We start from the raw sequence: 22,304 nt of genomic DNA on the forward strand, positions 1-22,304 counted from the left end.
GATTGCAGGTATCGTACTGCATAGCTTTTATCCCATGGTGAAAAGATATATTCCCAAAGTGCCCATCCATGACCATACCCAGCCACGTCTTCCTGCCTGCCCCAGTCACCTCGTAGGGAAGTGGTGCATCACTCTCTGATTCTGAGAAGAAAAGCAAGTATCTATCAGATCCCCTACAACATTACAATTTTCTCATTTTAGGAAGCCTGTGGCACACACTTAGATTTATGCCTGGGCACAAAGCAAGTGCACATGTGGGACAGGGAGAAAGGAGGGGTGACAGTGCCTCTGTGGACCCTGGTCCTGAGAGGAGTCATGTCTTGGTCAGATTTCAGCCACCATTTAGTAAAGTTGTGAGGTTGCTCTCACTAACCACATCCACCGAGACACTGTCGGCAGGTGGGAACAGCTGGACCAGATGTGCCGCTGCTATAATTCCCTTTTCTGGTAGCAGCTGTGGCTCACCTTGAACAAGGCATATGGTTAATGACGCTATGCTAACCCTGTCCTGCTCGAACTTTGGTTTCACGCAACAGAGCGATAAACCTGAGCATCTGGTGGCACAGAGCAGCCAGCTAGAGCAGGGGTAACCTCCGGGCTGCCTCCCAACCTGCTCCTGATGAAGTGAGAAGGTGGAAAATAATGTACAAGGACTGGTGGCCAGAGATGGGGAGAGGACATCCAAGACCTCAAAGGATGGAGGCCATTTCACTTGCTGAACAATTCAAAAAAGGCAATTTGAGAAGTAAAGTGAAAATTGGTCCCATGGTAACAGTTCTGGGTTACTCAAAGAGAGAGCATCGATTTAGGCAAAGTCATTCCATGTTAGCCTCTCCTTGTAACAACCTATTTTTGTTAATAATCCACCATTTAGGCTTCATTCACTGCTACTATTCCCCTAACAAATACAGCCTGCAATCTAACACTTAACTGGGTAGGTCTAAAATGCCATTTTGGTCTGAAACACACAGTTTCCATTCCTAAGGGAGGAAGGAAAGTCTCAGAGAGAAGAAGGGGTTATGAGGCAACTTGATTCAGTGGCGCTAGCAGTCTAAGCACACAAGATAAATAAAAGAGTGAGGAAGTGGAAATGTGGGCAAAGTTGCAGCTTCAGTTGGTGGGAGTTCCTTGTCACCAGATTTCAAGATTGCTGATAAATTTAAAGGACATTTCTGTTCCTTTGAAGGAACACTCTACATGCCATCTTTTAAGGCTGTTTGCTCTGCAGGAAATAATTCAGGACTCGTTGGGCTGGAGCAGAGCAGTTGTGAATCCAATGTGTAGCGTGGTTAGGACATTTGGTGAAACACTGGCCCAGGTTGCCCAGAGAGGTGGTAGATGGAGACATTCCCTGGAGACATTCCAGGCCAGGCTCGATGGGGCTCTGAGCAACCTGATCTAGTCGAAGATGTCCCTGCTCATTGCAGGTGGGTTGGACTAGATGAGCTTTGATAGTCACTTCCAATCCCAAACATTCTATGATTTATGCAGGAAAAAAGGTCGTTCTGGTCTCTGCTCCTGTGAAACACTTTTGGAGCTCAAACTGGAACTTGTTTCTCCTGTTTAAGTCTGAAGAAGGCAACACATAACAAAGTTATGGGGCAACATTACTACCCAGAGGGGTTTGCCCTTGGCTCACACGGCCTGGATCCCACAGGTACAGCAGGTTAGTTTGTCATCTCACTATAACCCAGCTTCCCTGCTCTCCCCCTGCAGACCCTGGTAGCATTCAGCTGGAAGGGAGACTCTGAAGGGCTCATCCCAGTAGGTGCTCAGGCACTGCCAGAGTCACACAAAGGATACAAGACTGGTGCATGGACCATACGGGCTGCTTCTGGCAACCGAGATGGTCCTGTCTGGTTTGTATTCCAGCTTAGCAGTCTAAGGGACAGGAGGGACTGAAGTAATTTTACAGTAGGAGGAGGGACAGTCACCGAGCAGGAATGTTCATGGCCAGGCTGCATGATGTTGTGTAGGATGCAGGATGCTGTACCCAACACATGCTTCCTCCACCAAAACTAGCCTTCCCCAATATTCTTCCAGACCAAGTATATTCGGCAGCAGATTGTAAATGACGGTGAAGAAGAGAGTCCATATGGCAGGTGGTTTGCTTAGAAATACCTTTATTTTATAAAGCCACAGTTTGTTCTGTAAAGTTTTACCACACTTATAAAAAAGGGGTTGACAATTCTGAGGGAGAAAAGAAAAGCTGAAAACATTTCTTGTAATTCAGGGTTACACAAAGGTTATATTTATAATATATATATTTATTTATAATTTGGAGACAGTAGAGATGAAACTGCAACACGTGGGCAGCTGCGGGGTCATATTTCGGAGACTTGCTCATGTCCTACAAATAGTGTTTCTTGACAGAAGGGGTTCACGAGGACCATCCCGCTGTCACGGTAGTCGCCATTGGCGGGAGACCGTGGCTCGGAGAGGTGGTCCTAGGAGAAAGACAGAGAAGCAGGGTGAGCACTTCCCACCCCTCACCCCCCATGAGCACATAGGGCACTCTGCTGTGCCAGTGCATGGGAGGAATGGACTGGTATTTTTATCACTTCTCCCAGTCTTCCAAAAGTGCCTAAATTTTGGGGGCTCCAGTTGTTGGAGAGCTAGGTTTGATGAGCCAGTTTTACCCTTCTTCAGGCAGCAGGAGCTGTGAGTGAAGAGCTCCTCTGATAGTCAGGCTGATTCTTTCTCAGCCTGGGGACTCTGAAGTCAGATGCACCAAACTTCAGGTCCCGTAGCAGAATTTGACCTTTCACTTTTTTTTTTTCCCTTTCACTTTCATGACACATTGCAACAGCTTCCTGTCTATCAGCTCACCTTGACTGCTCAAAGATGCATCTTCAGCTTCTATTCAAGGTCAGAAAACCATAAAAAATGGTTCTGAACTACCCAAGCATGCCCCAGTTTAGTCATGTTCTAATCAGGTTTAAATGACTTAGACAACAGCTTTTGGAGATCATCCTATATGTGTGTGGGCCTATCATTCAGTTCTTGGTAAGCCGAGACCAGGTTCTGCCTTAGCTTGAGCAACATGATTGCCAGTAAAGTGGGATTAATGAAGCAACTGCGAGTGCTGGTCTAATCACATCATCACATCTCAGAGGTTCCTTTCCAAACACTTTTTTGTTTTAATTTAATGAGATGAGTTAGTCAACTAGCTGATCTGAAAATCACTTTAGCATAAATCCAAACTCTCTACTGTTTCTAGGTTTTAAATACCTTTGAACTAAGTTAAATTATTCTTCTCTGTCTCTGAGGCCAGGGAATACATTTCTATCTGTAGGATCACTTACCAATACATGAATAATCCCACTGGATCGGTCCAATCTGTTAAGTACAGGCTGATGTGTATACACCACTACCACACACTCTCATAAATTGATGTTTTGATCCTTCGTTTACTGGGAACATTCACTCACTGAACTGGTATTTGAGAAGGCATAGACAGCTCCCGAGACATAAATGCACCAAATTAATTTGCATTATTAATGCCTGCTACCCCCTTTATCTGATGCTGTGTGGGACATGGACAACAGGCAGATTAGAAGGACTGACTGTCAGTAACAAGCCAGCCCAAAGTGTTCTCCTAAGCAGTCATGGTGTGGCCAGACATTGGCCCTGGGCTCAGAACGAAGAGAAACCCAGGAACAAATTCACCTAGAGGTAGTTAACTCCTGTGACCACACAGCAATGCAGAACATATCTGCAATGGCTGGGCACAGGGTGGCAATCTGCTTTTGGTGACTTATTTAGCCCATCTTACACATATGTAGGGGTGAGTCCTTCTTGAAAAGCTGTTTCCCTGAATACGCATAGGGATTTCAAGGCTTTATTAATATGACTTCCTCTCCTCTTCTCCCAGCATGGCTTCAGTTACAGTTTTCAGACACTATTTCTGCAAGTGAGGTACCTCTGAAGTCTCCAGGGACTGGATCTCTCTTGGTAACTCTACAGCATGCCTGTTGAAGTAGTCCATGGTAATAGCATTATTCCAATAGCTCAGGTTGTTTTCTGGGTTAGATGTCTTTTTCTTCCTCCTCATGCAGCAGACTGTCAGCAGAACTGCTGTCAATAGAAACGTGACAAAAATCTGGTTATTTCCTTTCAGTAAGGACTCATGAGTATCATGGATTCTTTTACGTTACTTAAGGAAAGGGCTGGTGACCTTCATTTATACCATTCACTCTCAGTCAGATCAAGCTCTCTCCTAACAAACCCCACACAATTAAGTCACAATCTGTGCCAAGCAGACGAGGCTTTGGGCTTGGCAGGATACAGAGTGTTTACTTTCTTTTTGAGGTGAGTTTATAATTTTAAAGATTTGGCTGCCTGGCTAATGAAAAGCTTTGGTGTTGGAACTGATGGTATTTTAATACCTAAAATGGGATTTATAGAGCCTCTAGGAGAGGGGGCATTCCCCAGGACCGCAAGAGACGCCTCTGCGCAGATCTTTTTTGCTTCAAGCACGTGCAGATGCTGCAGTGATGAGCACATTAGCAAATAGGCAGTGAGAGACTCCTGTTCTAGGCTCCAAGACCAAATTCATAAATGCAATGTGGTTGCACATCTTCAATACCAAAAGCTTCTGCCCTGAAGTGCCACTGATCCCTGGGCTCTGTCATCCGTCACTCATAATTTGGGTTTTGGCTACTTTGTGACCATGTTCCAAAACATCAGTGACCAGCAAGGGGAACAGATGGGCTCCTGGGCAGGATGAGGCGCTGGTGAGGTGGTGTGGAGATCCCCTCCAGCACCTGTCTCATGTAGCTTACGCTTCCAGTGGAGCATTATTGCCAGAGCTGGGGTTTTCCTGCCTGTCTCCATCAGCTCTATCAGTATGTGGGATCTACGGATAAGAGTAATCCGTTCCCCACTCTTGCCAGGCCATTAGGGGTGTTTTTTCTTATCTGCAGAAGACACTTAAGCTTTTGCAAGGTGAAATATTTGAGCTTAAAGTGGAGCAGTTAGGCAAGACGAGGTGACCAGCAAGTGAATCATAGAATCATTTTGTTTGGAAGAGACCCTCAAGATCATAGAGTCCAATCACTAACCCAACACTGGCACTAAACCACCTCCTTAAGAACCTCATCTCTGCATCTGTTAAACCCCTCTGGGGATGGTGAATCCACCGCCTCCCTGGGCAGCCTGTTCCAAATTGTCTGTCTGGTCTCAAGGCTACAAGCACCCCCTGGCCCGCAGAGATGCCAGAATAACATTCGCCCAGCAGGCAGGCCGAACATGAGGCTGGTGGAATATTATTTTCTGGAATTGCTTTCCATTTAGTCATCTCTGCTGCAATTCAGATGGGTAATCTTGGCAATTTTAGGAAAGTCAAGCAAACTCACTGTAACAAACTTTCTGCTCCCACTGGTCCTTGCTCAGGCAGAAGCTGAGGTGTGCACAAGGGTTTGTTCAGAGGAGATGCGCATAAGCCCTGTGTGCTCATCTTACACCTGTGGAATTAACTAACCCGTTGTGCTTGTAATCTACCTGATTAATACAGACAGACAGGTAGCTGGGCAGGGACTTTCTTTGATTTGTACCTGTGAAAGAGGGAATGCCCTGCTGTAAATCCACTCCATTATTTCTAAACCCCTCATGGTAGAGGAGAGAAAATATTCACGAAGCAGAGCAACATATTATTTTCTTAGCTACAGCAAAAATTATTTCTTAGAATTATAGCCCAGAAGAAAGAAAAGACTGCAGAGAGGTCAAAGCTGCTTTGTTTGTTTTGACAAACATTGCAGCTACCCACATGCCATGGGTCTAATTTCTTATCCCATCTACCCACATAAAATGGCAATACAAAAGTGCAAGGCTAGAGCTCTATTTAAAAACACAAGAATAAGCTACTAAGAAAAAAATTTAATGAGTTTGTGTTCAGGCAGTTTATATCTCATTCAAAGGGAAAGGTGAGCCGATGCTATAAATCTTCCAAAACTAATAGAAAAATCTCCTGCACTGCTCCTTCGTGTTTTAAAAAACAGCAGGTCATCATCCAACTTACTATTATCTTTGACTATTCTTGCTTCACTCTTTCTACCGCCAATAACTTCATCTGCTGACAGCCCGACAGGGAGACTCCAGCTGCTGTGCTGCAGGCAGGCACCTCGTGGGGGCCACCAGAACTGCTCCCCCTGTGCAGGGAAATGCCCATCCTCCCCAAGGGTGCATCTTCGCTCCCTACTTTGCTGCTACCTTCTCCATGTCCCAGCCCAGCCTGCAGCCTCCTTAAGATTAGAAGGTGAAGCAGGACATACATTTCATCCTCTCTACTGCCAGCGAGAGCCAACAGACTGTGGAGCTTTTTGGTGCTCCAGCAACAAGTGGTGCAGCTGATGTGCCTGCGGGATGGGATGCCATCCTGAGGGACATGGACAAGCTCAACCATGTGAACCTCATGAGGTTCAACAAGGCCAAGTACAAAGTCCTGGCATCTGGGGCAGGGTGACCCCCAGTACCAATGCAGGCTGGCGGATGAAGGGATTTAGAGCAGCCTCATGGAGAAGGACTTGGGGGTACTGGTGGATGAAAGACTGGACATAAGCCGGCAATGTGTGCTTGCAGTCCAGAAGGCCAATTGTGTCCTGGGCTGCATCAAAAGGAGCGTGGCCAGCAGGTTGAGGGAGGTGATTCTGCCCCTCTGCTCTGCTCTGGTGAGACCCCACCTGGAGTCCTGTGTCCAGCTCTGGAGCCCTCAACACAGGAAAGACATGGACCTGTTGGAGAGGGGCCACAGGAGGCCACAGAAATGATCAGAGGGCTGGAACAGCTCTGATGTGAGGACAGGCTGAGAAAGTTTGGGTTGTTCAGCTGGGGAAAGCTCCAGGGAGACCTTATTGCAGCCTTTCAGTACTTAAAAGGGGCCCACAAGAAAGATGAGGACAGACTTTTCAGCAGGGCCTATTACAATAAGACAAGGGGTAATGGTTCTAAACTAAAGGAGGGGAGATTCAGGATAGACATGAGGAAGAAATTTTTTACAATGAGGGTGGTGAAACACTGGCCCAGGTTGCCCAGAGAAGTGGTCGATGCCCCATCCCTGGAGACATTCAAGGCCAGGCTGAACGGGGCTCTGAGCAACCTGATCTAGTTGAAGATGTCCCTGCTCATGGCAGGGGGGTTGGACTGGATGACTCTTGAAGGTCCCTTCCAACCCAAACTGTTCTATGATTCTAAGTGCTCCCTAAGGCACAGAGCATTTCTGAAGTTGCTTGAGGATACAAGAGCCCCAGTAAAGCCAACTCCATTGCTGTGCAAATATTTTGAAAGCTTGAAGTTTTACAGCTTATAAAATGTCGTGTCTGCTGACAGAGAAGTACTAGATTTTGGTTTTAGGGGCTGGAAAGCTGGTGACACTGAGTCAAGAGAGATCTCTGCTTCTGCCAGCAGGAAACAGCCTTGCCAGGTGCAGATATGGTTGCTATACAGCAATAATGATCTTTTCCTTAATTATGCTGTTGGCCTCTGACCTCAGTGCACAAACAAGCAAACGGATGGAAGACTGTGGAAAATGGGTTCCTGAGTTTCCTTAAATATAACAGATTTTAGCAGAAGCCTGTCTGCTTAAATTGCCACAATCCAAAGGAGAGAAGACCTGATTTAAGAGTGAGAGAAAGGACAGCAGGTTTGGAATGAGGGTGTTCCTTCTTCATCTCATATTAACTACCTTCTGGGGGGCATATTTTAGTGAAATTAATGTAGCCAGCAAAAGGACTGCTTGCTTCCAGAACAACACTAGGAACAGGGTTCCCCTGTAACCCATGTCCTTTGAGCTGCTGCTACTCTGGAGGGAGAAAAGTCAACCCACGTATTCTGGGGCTATGAACTGCTGACGAGCTCTGGCTCTGATGCTGGCCTCTTTCTGGCCCTAAGGCAAATTATGTCTGCATTATCTGTCCTTTAACCCATGAAACAGGCCGTAATACATCCCACAAATGGGAAAACAAAATGCTCTTAGATCTGCAGGTTTCCAGGCTGGTGGAAACAAGTCCATCATCTACTCTCACCTGTACAGCAGGAGACTTTCTGCCTGATAACTTTCATCCCCAGCCTATAAGTTGTATTTAAGATATAGAACATCTCACGGGAAAACACCCAGCTTGATTTAAGGACTTGGAGTGACTGGATATCCATCACATTCCCACACAGTTTGTTTCAATGCTTAATATCTATTGTGGGACAGGTTTACATTTCCCTTGTCACCTATATACCTCCAGTCTCAACTGCCACTTCTTTAATTCCCTTTTGTCTTTTTTATTAAAAGCTTCCACTATGTTTCTACTGTGAGAAATGTACCCAATAGACGTGGGCTGCAGCCTCTTCTTGGACTACATGATCACACAAATGGAGTTATGTTGCATTTCTCAGCTCTTGAATCATTCACATGGCTCTTTACTAACCTTCCAATCCTTTTATTTTTTTTAAACATAAACCAACAGGATTATACACCATGTTCAATACTGGCCTCATAAATGTGGTGTAATGAGATCATACCAACTCCCTACAGTCTCCTGACAGTCTTCTGTCTTTTCTTGCAATTCATTTAAATATTTTACCAATCTTATACAGCTGCATATGCCCCCCAGTCTCTAGCTCCCACGTAAAACCTGATCTTAACAGACCTGGACAGTGCAAGCACTTGCAAGTCAGGAAATATTGAGACCAAAGTATGTTAATTTGCTCCTCTCTGTGCCTGCAGATCATAACATAAACTAAATTTCTATAAAACCATTGCCTCAATTACTAAAATAGTAGTTTTCCCATATTTATTTCAATTTCCCTCATTTACTATGGCTGTCTATAGTAGCACAGCCTTAGCTGTGATACAGGTATCACAATGGATTTGGTTATTGACCATGGCTGTTTACATCTGGAGACAAGAGGCTCTTCTCCATCTTAGCCTGAGCTCACAGCTGGGGATTAGACTCAGGGCTTGGGATCTCTCTCACTTCAGACTGGGAAGCAAACGTGCATAGGTTTTGTGATGACGAAAGTGGGTGAGATAATTTTGGAAAGCATCCCAGTGCATGAAATGTGAGCTAAGTGGGGTTAGGTCCAAGGCAATTCTTCATATATTCTTTGAGTTCTGCTGACGTCTGTGTTCGGAGGCTCAGCCTTCCTCTCGCGTTTTCCCGTGTCAGCAGAACTGACTGAATTAATTGACTTCTGCGCATCTGATTTGCAAGTTTTCTGTTCTTCCACGTTTTTTCAAGTCATTCTGTAATTAGAGAGATGTAAGTGCTGGGAGCCCAAGGATCAGGACAGTGGGGTTTAAAATGAATTCATATAGTACCTTGTTCTGCCCTGAAGAGACAGGCACCCACATACGTACACGCACAAAAATGTTCAAGGCTGCCTGAAGGACACTGCAAAACAACTTAAACTGTCACATGCAGAAAACACTGATATCAATGTTATCTATTACTTTGCTTTTCTGGGAATGTAATGATAGAGAGTCCTTCATATTTGCAGCCCTCAAATGGCGTTAACATTACCCTTGTTATTTATACCTTGAAGCTGAGGTACCAGAGGTGAAATGACTTCCCCGGGTTCACACAGCAGACATGGCTTGCACATTCCTATTCAAAGCATTATTTTTCTGGCTAGCATTTTAAGGGGTTTCAGTGGGACTCAAAAACCTATGCATCTTTACAGAAATACATCCTGTAAGGACAGACAGGCTAAATCCAATCTCTTATTTCAGCAGGTGAGCTCTTGAAGCTCAGGTCTTCAGGCTAGTGCTATAGCCACTGACCCATGCAACCAGCAGAGCTGGTGGGACCTGGCAGGGTCTTTCCTAGAATCATAGAATAGTTTGGATTGGAAGGGACTTTCAAGGGTCATCTACTCCAAGCCCCTGCAATGAGCAGGGACATCTTCAACTAGATCAGGTTGCTCAGAGCCCCGTCCAGCCTGGCCTTGCATGTCTCCAGGAATGGGGCATTGACCAACTCTCCGGGCAACCTGGGCCAGTGTTTCAGCACCCTCATTGTAAAAAATTTCTTTTGTCTTTTCTAGCCTGAAAGAATTTTTTCTTCATGTCTCAGCATCCCAAGCACTTCTTCCAGTGGGGAAGACGAGCCAAAGGCTCCTGTGGTCACCTTCGAGCAGGTCACTTCTCCTGCTACGAAGTTAAAACATCTACAGGTTTTCATGTAACAGGTCCCTGTCAATAGAAGGTGTGACAGCGAGCAGCATGTGGGGCCCTACTGCACCACATGTCCGAGAGGGAGACATGAATTTCTGCAGCATCGTGTTGTGTTTTCCCTTTGGACGATTTTGGGCAGCAGGAGCTGTGCCCAGAAGCACCTGACAAGGCAAGCTTTTCCAGCCTCCTCGCCACCCCTTGCACAGGGGAGGGATTATGGGGAAAGGCACAAGGGGTCCTGGCAGAGGAGGGATGCACTGGCTGCCATGCAGCTCTGCAAGGACTCTGGAAACAGCCCAGAGGTCAGCAAGTGAGCTCAGAGGCACTCCTCATTAGCAGGAGGAGGGAGCTGTGTTAATTAGATTCCTGTGGTTCTGCAGCCACACACAGGCTCCGGTTGCCTCTCCTCACCTCCTTCTACTTATTTCCAGGGTCTGTTAGTAACTTCTGTGCCTCGGGGCTGCCTCTCCCCTGGTGCAGGACCTCATCCTTTCTCACAGATGTCTCAGCAGTAGTTTGGGACTTGCTGTCCCCATTGGCGGGTCTGGCCAGCAGCCTTGAAGGTTGAGCACCAGAGCCACCAGCCCACAGCTATGGGGCAGCAACAACCTCCCATGAGAGGAGTCCTCAGTGACTTTCTCTGTGGCTTGTTCCCTCCTAAGGCAGCTCAGGCATTTCACACCATGGGGCTGAGTCTTGATATCCGAGATACCTCCACCTTTCAACATCCCAAGGCAGGAGTGGGACAGTGTTTCCTGAGTCCATGCCCCCAACAGCTGTGAGAAAACATTTTCAGCCCTCGAAGATGAAAAGAAATCCAAATGGCTGTACTCCTCATCTGTCTCTTCAGCATCAGCCCCCTCTAGACCAGAAATGATGAGCAAATGCCAGTGGGGAGCTTTCTGTCCTCGGCTGCAGGCGCCTGTGCCCAGGAGGTGGCGACAGTCCCCTTCGCACACCCCATACTGCACACCCCATACTGCACACCCCATACCATACACCCACACTGCACACCCCACACCGCACACCTGCACCAGAAGACACACAGATGCCAGAGGAAATAATTTCTCTTCTCCTATAGGAACAATCTATGCCTATACACCACCACTTTATTCTGACGTAGTTTAAACAACATAATTTTGGGATGAAAGCAATTCCCCAGGCACTTCAGCCAGATCCAAAAAAACCTACTTCCATTTAAATGCCTGCCTACCATTCATTTCAACCCTGAAATAAGTCTGAGGATCCTCAGATTTTAAAAGGAGAATCCCACTAAAGACTGTCCTCAGCAATGTGGTACCAAAAGCAGGACTTAAATATTTAAATCATTTTAACAGTTGTATTAGAGCTGCTGTAAGACAATTTTCAAAATAACACTTGCCTTTTCTAAAATGAAGCTTACAAATATAAGAAACAGCATAGGCACAGCCCTACAAACGCATACTGTTATGGTACAGAAGAAGAGAAGTTTAAACACCACTATTTCAAGAATACTGGGTTAGAAGTCCTGCCAACAGACTCATCATATTATTATTACTACTAGCAAAAACTACCATTAGTTATTAGCCCATATATGGCACGCTGCAGGCAGAGACATACACCAGTTTACACACTGGCTATGCTTCCTATGCTTGTGCTGTATGGTGTTAGATTTTGTGGTTTGTATTTGGTTGCTTTCCATCCAGATCAGCTTTCCTTTTGAATACTGGCCCAATACATAATGTTTGGATTTATTTGAACCTTTCTTTCTAGTGATTGATAGACAAGGCACTATTCATCAAACCATCATATATTGCTGCTTTTCATTATGCTGCACTTGCTACACCCTAGGTTCTCCTGCATACTTCTGCTTTGGTTTCTCTTTATTTTGATTGCCCATCTTCTAGATTTAAACTTTGTTATCACTTATGGTTTTAATCACGTTGGCAATAGCAGAACCAGTGGTCCCAGAGGTAAAAGTCTAACAAATATGCTGAGCCCATCCAGCAATTTGCAGCTGCCAAAAGGCTCAGAGCTGTTCCCTCTCCAGGTGTGCTTTCCTACAGCCTCATACGCTCCAGGTCTTGTGCCCATCTGACCCTGCGGGGAGCTGATTCAGCTTACTGGGTGGACAGAAAATCCCAAAGAGCAAAGTGAATATTTTTTTGGCCACTTTAGCAATCTGAAAGTGGCTCAGAGAGGTGTCAGGTCAAGTGTGGGCAGAGGCAGACGGGCAAGACCAGGTGGCTGTGCCTCCGAGAGGGCAGCACTGTCCTTTTTGGCAGGAGTCAGCTGTGTGTGAGACTGGCTAGGTCAGCTCACCTAGCCTTGAGCTCGGCACAGCTCCTAGCTGTAAATACCAGGATTAAGACTCAATATCATTGGCTGCCACCCTTTTATGTTTCCTCCAGCAGCACAGGCTGGGAAATGTTTATGTTTTTGTTTCGCTCCAGACAGATCAGCACAATCACAGCCCACAACCCATTCAGTGGCTCCTTCTTGGCTCTGTGGAGTGAAATCCCAGAGAACACGTTGTCATACCTGTCAGATCTAACCCAGGTAAGCAGGAGACACCCTGGCATCCACCCACGAGCTTTCTAATAATTTCTCAGGTATTTTTTGTAACTGAGTCAAATGATGAGACCCTAAGCCAGCTCTGGGAACCCAACGTGCCCTAGTGCTGCAGGTGGCTGACTTCTGGTTATCTGAAGGCCAGGATTTCAAATTCTTCCTGTTCCCTTGGCAGCTGTGAAGTTAGAATTAAAATGGAGGAAACTAGCAATTTTGTTATCAGATTTTAAAAATCTCATAGTTCACAAACTGCCTGCAATGGAATATTTTATTGTGCTGGGAAACTGATGTTTCCTAAGGTAACAGTCATAACAACTGTCATTAATCTTTTGGGCTAGCAGGGGGCTTTAAAACTCAATTCCAGAGCAGAGTATAGTGGTTCCTAGATTAAAGACTTGTACAATTTTTTTGTTACAAGCTTAAATAACTTGAAGTAAAGCTGCTTCGCCTTCCAGACTTGTTCAACCTTGTGTTACACTCTCAAACAGTGGGCCCCAAAATACTAAGTGATTTCTAATAGCAACAGAGCAAGTATGCTTTGAGTGTAAACATGGTAGTCCTACATTCTGGATCTAAGCACTTTGGTTGGTGAGCATGTTAGCTGTCTAGTGATTGCTTCTTATCCATCTCAAGCTCTCCATCTGGTCCTGGAATCATGGGCCGAAATCAGAATTTTAAGGAAAGAGAAAAAGCAAGCAAAATAAAGTGGCAATTAACTTACAACATGAGGATATAGGTACACTGATGGCCAGAATGATCCACGCAATGTCCATCTTGCTGAGACAGATGGTTGCTCTGTGTTGGGGTTTGTCTCCTTCGGTGACATGGGAGATATTTCCTTGCACCCCAGGTTTCCAGGTCCCGGCAGGAACTAGTCTGTTTAGGAAGTTCCCGGTGGCGGTGGAGCCAGCGGTGGAAATGGAGCTGGACAACCTCGTGACGGGCGCTGCAGAGAGAGCGCTGCCCAGCAAGGTCGCATTAGTCACTGCGCTGTGCTGCGTTGGAGCCGGTCCCTTGGGGTCTCCGGCTGCCGTGGAGGAGATGCTGACGTCAAAACTGGTCTGAACTGAGTGACCCGCTGCTGCTGTTGCAGATCCAGGGCCAGCAAACAGAGGGACACTTGTACTGAGATTCAAGGTTACCCAAGAGTTGGTTTTGCTCAGCATATCCCATACGCCGTAGCGGGTGGGTTTAAAAGGCACCGACACTGCTTCAGGATCAGTTGATGGTCCAGCAGTTGTGGTGGCAAAATCTGCCTCCTGCACCACTAGCTTGGCCCCACCTCCTCGCTCTCCTTCCCTAAGGTTTCCCGAGCTGTTACGGCGGGGAGAAGGGTCTGAGTGTGTAGTTCTTGCCAGCCCCGTGCCATTGGGATCGCTGGACGCTGTGGTCTGGGGCTGAAACGGGTGGTCTGGGAAAGTGCTCCTCAGGGTAGGGAAGGGAGAGTGCAGGGTCGTCTTTAGGTAAGGCTCTGAGGACTCTGTGAAGTTGCCTTTGAAAACCTGGAATATTTTCCCCTTGGGGCGAGTCTGTCCCGAGTACAAAGCACTCTGGTTGTACAAATGATACATTTCCTTTCCACCGAGGCCAGGGCCGCTCGCTTGCTTTTGCCCGGTGGAAAGGGCTTTCTCTGCCAGGCTGACGGGATGGGGAATGGCGTGAGTGGACGTGGGAAGGTGCTCTGCCGCATGGCGGTCTTTGTGGCGAGGTGTTGTTCCCATGGCTGCGATAGTGGTAGTGTCCATCGGGAAGCCCTGAGAGGAGGAGACAGTGGGAGACAGTACCTGAACAGAAAACACCAGCTCTTCTGTCAGTGCCAAGATCAGTAGAACACCTGGAGGAAAAAACACAGAGAGGGGGTGAGATATGAGGGAGGGACCAGCGGACAGGGAACAGCACGGCTTGAGCATGTGGCAGGGAGGAATACCTTCCATGTTCTGCAGAAGGACAGCAGAGCTAGCATCCAACTTTGTTGGCTTCTCTGGGAAAGTAGGAAGAGAAAGGAAAATCCACAGGTGCTGCGGTGGCCCCGTGGTCGTGGGAGTGGCAAGGTGGGAATGTGAAGGTCACAGGGAATCCCTGTGGCAAAGGGAGAGAGAAGCTTGGAGCAGGGACTCAGGACAGTGCTTGAAAGTGTCACAGGCAGGTGATCTCCCCATAGAAGCTACAAAGCATCGTACTCCTTAGGGGTAGAAACAAAACACATTTTTTTATTTTTGTTTTGGCCAGGAGGCCTCCAGATGAACATCCATCATTATGTGGAACCTTAGTCCACTCACTCTTTTGGCTGCAAAATCTGACATTTGGCTGCCTCTAGTCTTGGATGCCATTAAGCAATCTGTTTTTTGAGAGAGCAGCTGCTTAGCCCCTGCTGAAAATTAGGTCAAGAAGGAATGTCTTATGAGAGGGCTTCCTGGGTTATATATGCTATCCTTTATTTAGCAACTTCAGAAAATCTAGTCACTATTTTCTAGTGGAAAATACTAAAAATGAAGAAGAAAACATAGCTATCACAACCATTTTAAAAAGCCATGTGATTATTAGGGATCAGACTCAATCTAACACAACTGTCCTTCTCAGCCTTGTACAATGTGTGGCTGTAACCTGTTCTGTGCTCACATGCACTGTGGGACTGGATTGTGTGAAATTCACCTCCCGCCACACTTCGTAGTGCACATAATTTCATGAGGTGCCAGATTCACACCGCTGCAAACACCGATTCTTCCATTTATTCCTACTCCAGATAATGGACGTGGGCAGCTGCAGTAGCATAAGCCTCCCCAAGATGCAGGGCTAATGCACCCTGAGTTAGCGTGACCTGCAGGGACCACATCAATCACACGTCATCATCTCCATATGTTGAAGCTGTCGAGTGTAATGTGTATCTCTGCCCACTAGGAAGCACACAGAATAAATCCATTTTGCACAGTCCACTGAGCATCATCAGATGGCAGCATTAGCACTGTGCTAGTGTGGATTTCAACCAGCTGCACTAAGGTGAAAGATGTTGTCACAGTCTTAAGAAATCAGAAATCAAAGCTGCAGGACTCCAAAGTGGGCAATGATCACCTTCCAGCCAAGACTGTTGTGGAATACCTTCCTGCCTCCTCTTCCACCCTTCCCAGCTTTCTCCATGAGCATTGTTATGCTATTTAGTTCTACCTCACTTGGGAATATCTGTTATGGGCACCAGTAGAAAAGGAAGACTGAGACCTGGGAAAATAACATCTCTGATTATGTGCCCAGTGGGCCCTAGGGCTCTTGTTGCACATTGGTCAGATGCAAATACCACAAAATGTGTTTATTCTGAGTCCTGTGCATCATTCACACCCATTTGTAAGCAGTGCCATACACATAGCAAAAACTCTCCAAAGGAGCAGTACCTATTCCTCCTGTCCAGCTAAGTGCTCTGCTTTGATCACTGAATGTCATTTCTGAACCAGAACAGCACAGAGCTCTGCAATCAGCAAAATTCACCTCCTCTTGCCCCCAGCAGCCTCCTGTTGCTTTGCAGAGTATCCAGAAAACAAAAACATGGACTTGATAACATAGTGAGAGACAATTACAAGCAATGCACTTTTCACTGCCTGATGCTAAAATTAGCTCTTTTTTAAAAAAAAGTCTGAAATAAATATCTCTGCCAAACAAATCACTGTCTCAGTAATTGCTTCCCAGTTCCTAGCCAGGCACAGACACTATACTCTTAACAGAACACCTAGTCTAAGAGAAAAACATATTCTGTACATGGAGATGCAACCAGGAGAGCATATCATGCTATACTTGTGGAGCATCACTTTTGGAAATGAAAAGCAGGAGTTATCTTCACATTTTTGGCAGCACTTATTCTGAGGTCAAGGTCAAAGCAGATATTCTACTGTCCATATGGCTAATATTTCATGCCAAGATGAGTTACTGCCACAGAACAAATTTGAAGAGGAAAGGATGACGATTTATTTTGGATTTGATGTGTGGAGATAATGTTTCAGGAAACTTTGGGCCTGCTGTTCTGAGCACACAAGATAAAGTGCGTTGGCAGATCTTACGAGATACTAGATTATAACAACTGCAATGCCTGCTAAAATTTTTGTGTGTTCTTTGTGTAGCTACTCCCTCTCACAACTCATGCACAGAAAAATCTTGGGTTAATGTTCTTCTCCAGGATATTCCTTAAGGAATAAGGAAGTTGTCAGCTCTTCTACAGATTGTGCCCTGGGGTTAGAAACCCTGATCTTTGACTAAAAACCTCCCTAATACCTATCTCTACTTCTTGAAATACTGATAAATCAGAGGCTTGCTGCTATAAAGATTTATAATCTCTCTGGGACAGCCTGCTGTGGTAGCAGGTCACTACACATCAGGCAGGGGAAGCCAGATGCATTTAGCCAGCACCTGTAGGTGGCTTGTAAAGTATGAATAATTATTCAAAGGAAACACTACAGCAGAAGTAATTTATCTGACAATAAACCATAACCCCCATGACATCTGGCTGTCTCAGGCTGTGACAGTCAGGTTTTGCTCATGTGCTAGAGTCCCTTTAACAGCCTCTGCAGAGCCACTGTGGCCACACAAGCTACAGTTTCTTAAGACTTTTTTTTTACTGGTTGAATGGACCACAGTGACACCTTCAGTGACAACCAGAGCTAATCTGTGCCCCTAACCACTGAAAAAATATTCTGCTTAGTAGGTCATTGTGAAAATAGTGCTGTATATTTAGGGAGAACCAGCTGATAATAAGGACTTCACAGTGGGCTTTTCTAGCCCTTATAAGTAGAACTAATTTGCTTTAGAATTGATCAACAGCCAACTGGAAAACAAAAAGTAAAGCTGGTATTGGTATTTTCAGATGCTCTGCATCATCACCTAAACATGTTCTGGCCAGATTTGCAGTGTGACATGATTGCCCAGAGCTCCTGCTTTTCTATCACTTGAGGATATCTTACAAAGCGGGACTCTTATTGAGGTCCCTGATACTAGACTGCCCTGTTTGGCAACTTTGGCTTAAGCCTAGGAAAAGGATATTCTGAATTTCTCTACTAAGGCACAGGAGGCATTCATCACTAGAAATGGACTTAACCAACCCCTTGAAACTTCTTCCCCTCCCAACCTCTCTTTCTGCTTCACAAATGCACCCACACTGAGAGAAGGGCCGTGGTGGGGACAACGTGAATCACCCCCCACTGCCTCAGCTTACCCTCTATCAGACAACCACTGAAAGGAAACCTTCTGGTTGCTATTAAGTTGTCATGGCTGAAGTTTTGATATCCCAGATGAGATGGTACATAGCAGAGGCTCTTGGTCAGTTCAAAGTGCAGTCCTGAAGCTCATTGCCAAAATCCTTCTGTTTTGGCTGCCTGAGGCTCTTAGGACTGATCTTACTAAGAACATGAGCCCTTTGGGGTAAGGACTGGCAGTCCTTACTATCTGCTGGCATAATGGTAATACAGATGGATGTAAGCACATTGAAGTAAATAATAATAATTGATTATATTTTCAAAGGTCGTTTCACAAGCTTTTTCACAAGTAGACACTTCTAAGGTGTAGGAGCTCATGCTCAGAAGGGGTCAAACTAGTTAGGCTTATAAATGCTGCGTGTCAAATCCCCACTTCTGGAGTCTAATTTTATGATGACATTAAAACCATCCAACCCTAACAAGAAGGCTCATTTACCTGATTTACCTGATGCCTCTGTGGTGTGAACTGTGTCATCCTGTGGTCTTGCACAGTGCACCAAGAAGTATTAAGTACAAAATTAATTAACTCAAAGATGAAGCACAGCACAGTGAGAGCAGAATGTACACACAGGGTGCTGATGTGCATTTAGCCATAAAAACAACTTCTTTACAACACAGTGTAATGGTTCAAATCTCAACAGGACCTCCCTTCAGTGCTTCTTCCCATTGTACACTCATGTGAGGAGTCCAGAAACGGTGTGTACAGCTGTGTACATGAAGAAAATGGAGTTCCTTTATAGCAGTGTTTTAAAAGAGTATGGTTGAAGTCCTCAGCAAGTCTCAGAAAAGTTGGGGGTTAGGAGTATTTTGCTTTCCCAAACTAAGAAATCTGCAGAGTCCTACCGTTTGAGAACTTCCTCATGACCCTTTTATTTGCATGCAGGGGCAGAACTGCCTCCCTCCAAACCAGAAAAACAAAGTGACTCTGGGCGCAGCAGCTGATGTTCTTTGACTGTTTTATGTCAGGACCTCAGAAGCCCTTGCTAGGAGCCAGTGTCCTGGCACAGCACAGTATTAAAAGGCCTCATCATTTAGGAGTTAATACCCCCTGGTGCTGCCTGGGACATTTCATGGGCACTTTCAGAACAGTCTTTTTGCATGACCTGGCCAAGCAGGCATGTGGCTGTCGAGTCAGCTCTGGCGTTCAGCCTCCCCGGGTCACCTCCTTTAAACAACACAAACTTATGTAACTTCTGATCTAAAGCCCGTGGAAAAGTTCCCAGTGACTGTAGCCAGCTTCGGACCAAGTCCGAATTGCCAAAAACCCAGCGGAAACTTTTGAGCTGCACATTCACATTTCTACAGCAAATGACCTCGTGCAACGAGCTCAGTCTGGCACTTGACCCCTTTTGGCCTCTGCTACCTCGGACCTCGCAGCAAGACAAACAGAGCCACCCTGAGCAGTACCTGGCAAATATTTTCACTGTAGGGAGTCAGGAAGGGCTTTTTGTGCAGAGACCTCCTGCTGGACTCATGAGTTCAGACTGCCATGGGCAAGGGAAGCAAAGGGAGCCATCCTACAAAGGACCTGTTATCTACAGACCCAGGGCTGAGGTGCACGTGGGCAGCGGACTGGATGCTGAAGCCTCTCCATGCTTCTAACAGTCTCGGTTACTAATAGCGAGAGAAGGTTGTGCAAAACTTGTTCAAAGCAACAGCAGTGTTATTGTTGTAACGAACGCTTTCTTCACAATGCCATTAACTCCTCGTGTGTCTCTCAGCAAACCCAAAATGTTACCGGGAGCAAAATGAATCTTTAACAGGCAGAAACTGCAAAGGATGTATATATTATTGCTTCTGTTACGGTCATTTTCTTTGTAATCTGTCAAAGCAATATGATTTTCACTTACAATAAAGCAGCCTTTGTACAAACAAAGAGTTAAGCAAATTTCATCTCCATGATTGGTGGCAGAACTGAAAGAACAAAAAGTAGGTTACTCTGCATAGGAGATTTCTCTTCCCTGTCTGTCTATCAGTGGCTGTCATGACAAAACTCCCAGATACTAACTTATAAGTTATTGTCTGTTTTCCTTGGTAAGTATTAGAGTGATCAACCCCCGCTTCAAAACACGAGGTATTTGGTAAAATGCAGAGACTGACACACACAGAGTAACAGCTCTATTTGCAGTAACAACAACCAGCATCAGCAGAGGCTCTGGAAATCACATGTACAAACACAAATTGAGCAGTACTTGCTGACACTCCCTGTGCAACAACAGTGGCGGTTGCTAAAGTTTTCACGTGGCAAGAATGTCCTGGTCTTTTACCGATACAAAAACATTGCAGAATACTGTTATTGCCTCTAAGATCCACTTCCATCACAGACTTCAAGGGAGTGACTCTGTAAATTAAAATTCATTTCTGGTCCTCCAGGCATTTAAACAATGGGTGATAGAAACAGGACGGTCATATAGTTATAGAGCAGGCAGCTCCTAATTCCTTTTCACCCTGCGCTACAGACTCATAGATACTATGGGAATAGGTGTTTCAGAAATGCTTCAGATCTCCTACTCAGCTAAATATATACAGACATCCGAGCTGTTGAACCTTGTGAAAAGGCTTACTGACAATCTAGGACAACAGTAATTACTGAGAGGAGGGTAATAAAAAGAAAGAGCCTGACTCTAGCTGCTTGTTCAAGGTAATCACTTACCTGAAAATATCATTTGGACTTGTCAGCAGACATCCTCACCTGCTCACATCACACAGATTTGGAAGCTTCATCCCTCAGCAGAAAAAGGAAAAAATACATCTTCCTGCTAACAAGGCAGCTGCACGCGGGAGTTGCTGTTATTGTTGGAAGTGCTTCCGAGGAATGAGGACAGAGCCAGCCCAGGCAGGCGTGTCTTGCAGGGCTGTGCAGCGAGAGGGCTCGCTCCTTTATGGAGCACCTTTGCAACTGCAAGGCAAGATCAACTTACTGAGCCAGTCCCCCTTGCTGCCAGCAGATCAAAGGGCTGCTTGGTATTCCAGCTTGGTTTCCTATCAAGTCCAGATACAGTTTGTCTGACACGGGGCTATTCAGATGCCAGAGGATTGCTGGCAGTTCTCGTTTTCTGGGAACAAAACAGCAATGAGTACCCCAGCTGCACACCCTTGTGAGACTATTCAGTCCCTATTTCAAGGCAGAGTGCCCTTCCCTCCAGCGCAGCGTTTAGCTTTTTGTGTGTGGATGGATTTTACAGATCTGCCGCCTGCTTCTGTACCTCCACCAGACTTTCCACTTCATTCAATTATCTCTAATGACATTAATATTCCTGTCAAAGGAAAATACGGAGAATGAAATAGCGACTCTCTTCTCTCCTTCTTCTTTGGCATCAATATGCATATTCTATATTTTATTTCTTCACCCCTCAGTGATGAATGGGCAATTTCTACTTTGTAACCATAAAGAAGTCCACAGATCCTGTGATTCCTAAAACCATAATTCTGCCTCCCTTCTTCTGTTTCATCTCTTTTTTTTTCTGTTTCTTTCTGTCTCTCTGGCACAGCTGGGCGTCTGGAAGAACAGACTGCCCAAAGAGCAGGAAAATGTGCCCCGTACAGCCAACAACCAGCATCTCAAAAGGCACAGGGAGATGTTAGGAGAGCGACAAGTTGGGGGCTTCTTGAGAGCAGTATAGGAATCCCTCAGAGTCAGTCTTTGATTCAGAGTCCCTCTTGTATCCACGGGTGCTGCAACTGCCCGAGCAGTCTGTCATATGTCATTTGTAGTATTTTGCTAGAGAGAAAAGTCACTTCCTTTTTTAAAATTTCATTATACCAGGTGAGAAGATCCTCCTTTTTCAGGCCTTGGATACAAACATGTTTCAGTCAGACTTCTTTTTTGACACCACAGTCAAATCAGAAAGGAAATGGTGCTGTGACAGTAGGTTTGAGATCTGGTGGCACTAGCAGCTACGGGGTCTCTGACAGTGACCCCAGTGCTGATTTCCACGGACTGAGGTCTCAATCAGGAAGGCCAGGCAGATACATGTATTATATCACAAGTGTATTTTACCCCTAGTTACACAAACTCTGTTTTCACAGCCATGATCATTTCATGGAGGATGTGGAAAGAGCACAAATGATAATCTTAGATCTTTGCCTTTTGCTGCTCATGCCTCTTTTCTCCCTGCCATTTGCAGTTCACTTTTCACCCTTACTGTTTCCAGTCTGAAGGTTTTTCCAAATAAAGATATTTAGTGCACTATTTAAAAAAAAAAAAAAAAAAAAGTACTTAGAAATATCAGCTTGTTTAGCAGTTTCTAGAACTCAGGGCTGATTAAGAGCTTGCTGCTGAAACAATGATTTAGCACAAAGCTGCAGCTGGCCTAACAAGAGAACCATGCCACGTATTTTAACCTTTGCTGCAGGATTTG

The 22,304-nt window shown here is 45.6% G+C and overlaps 1 protein-coding gene across 1 annotated transcript in view; it reads right to left on the reverse strand.

Annotated features, from left to right (window-relative positions):
• Positions 1 to 2,324: 2,324 nt before the first annotated feature.
• Positions 2,325 to 22,304, reverse strand: part of TMEM108 (transmembrane protein 108) — a gene marked incomplete at both ends in the record, with an annotated part of 87,614 nt that continues 67,634 nt past the window's right edge. The window contains 2 exons of the mRNA XM_080339762.1: positions 2,325 to 2,447; positions 3,923 to 4,077. Coding sequence (XP_080195888.1) covers positions 2,325 to 2,447; positions 3,923 to 4,077 — 278 coding nt within the window. The remainder of the gene's footprint in view (positions 2,448 to 3,922; positions 4,078 to 22,304) is intronic.

Source organism: Nesoenas mayeri (assembly GCF_963082525.1).
Source record: "Nesoenas mayeri genome assembly, chromosome: 2".
In the NCBI taxonomy this organism is placed as follows: Eukaryota; Metazoa; Chordata; class Aves; order Columbiformes; family Columbidae; genus Nesoenas; species Nesoenas mayeri.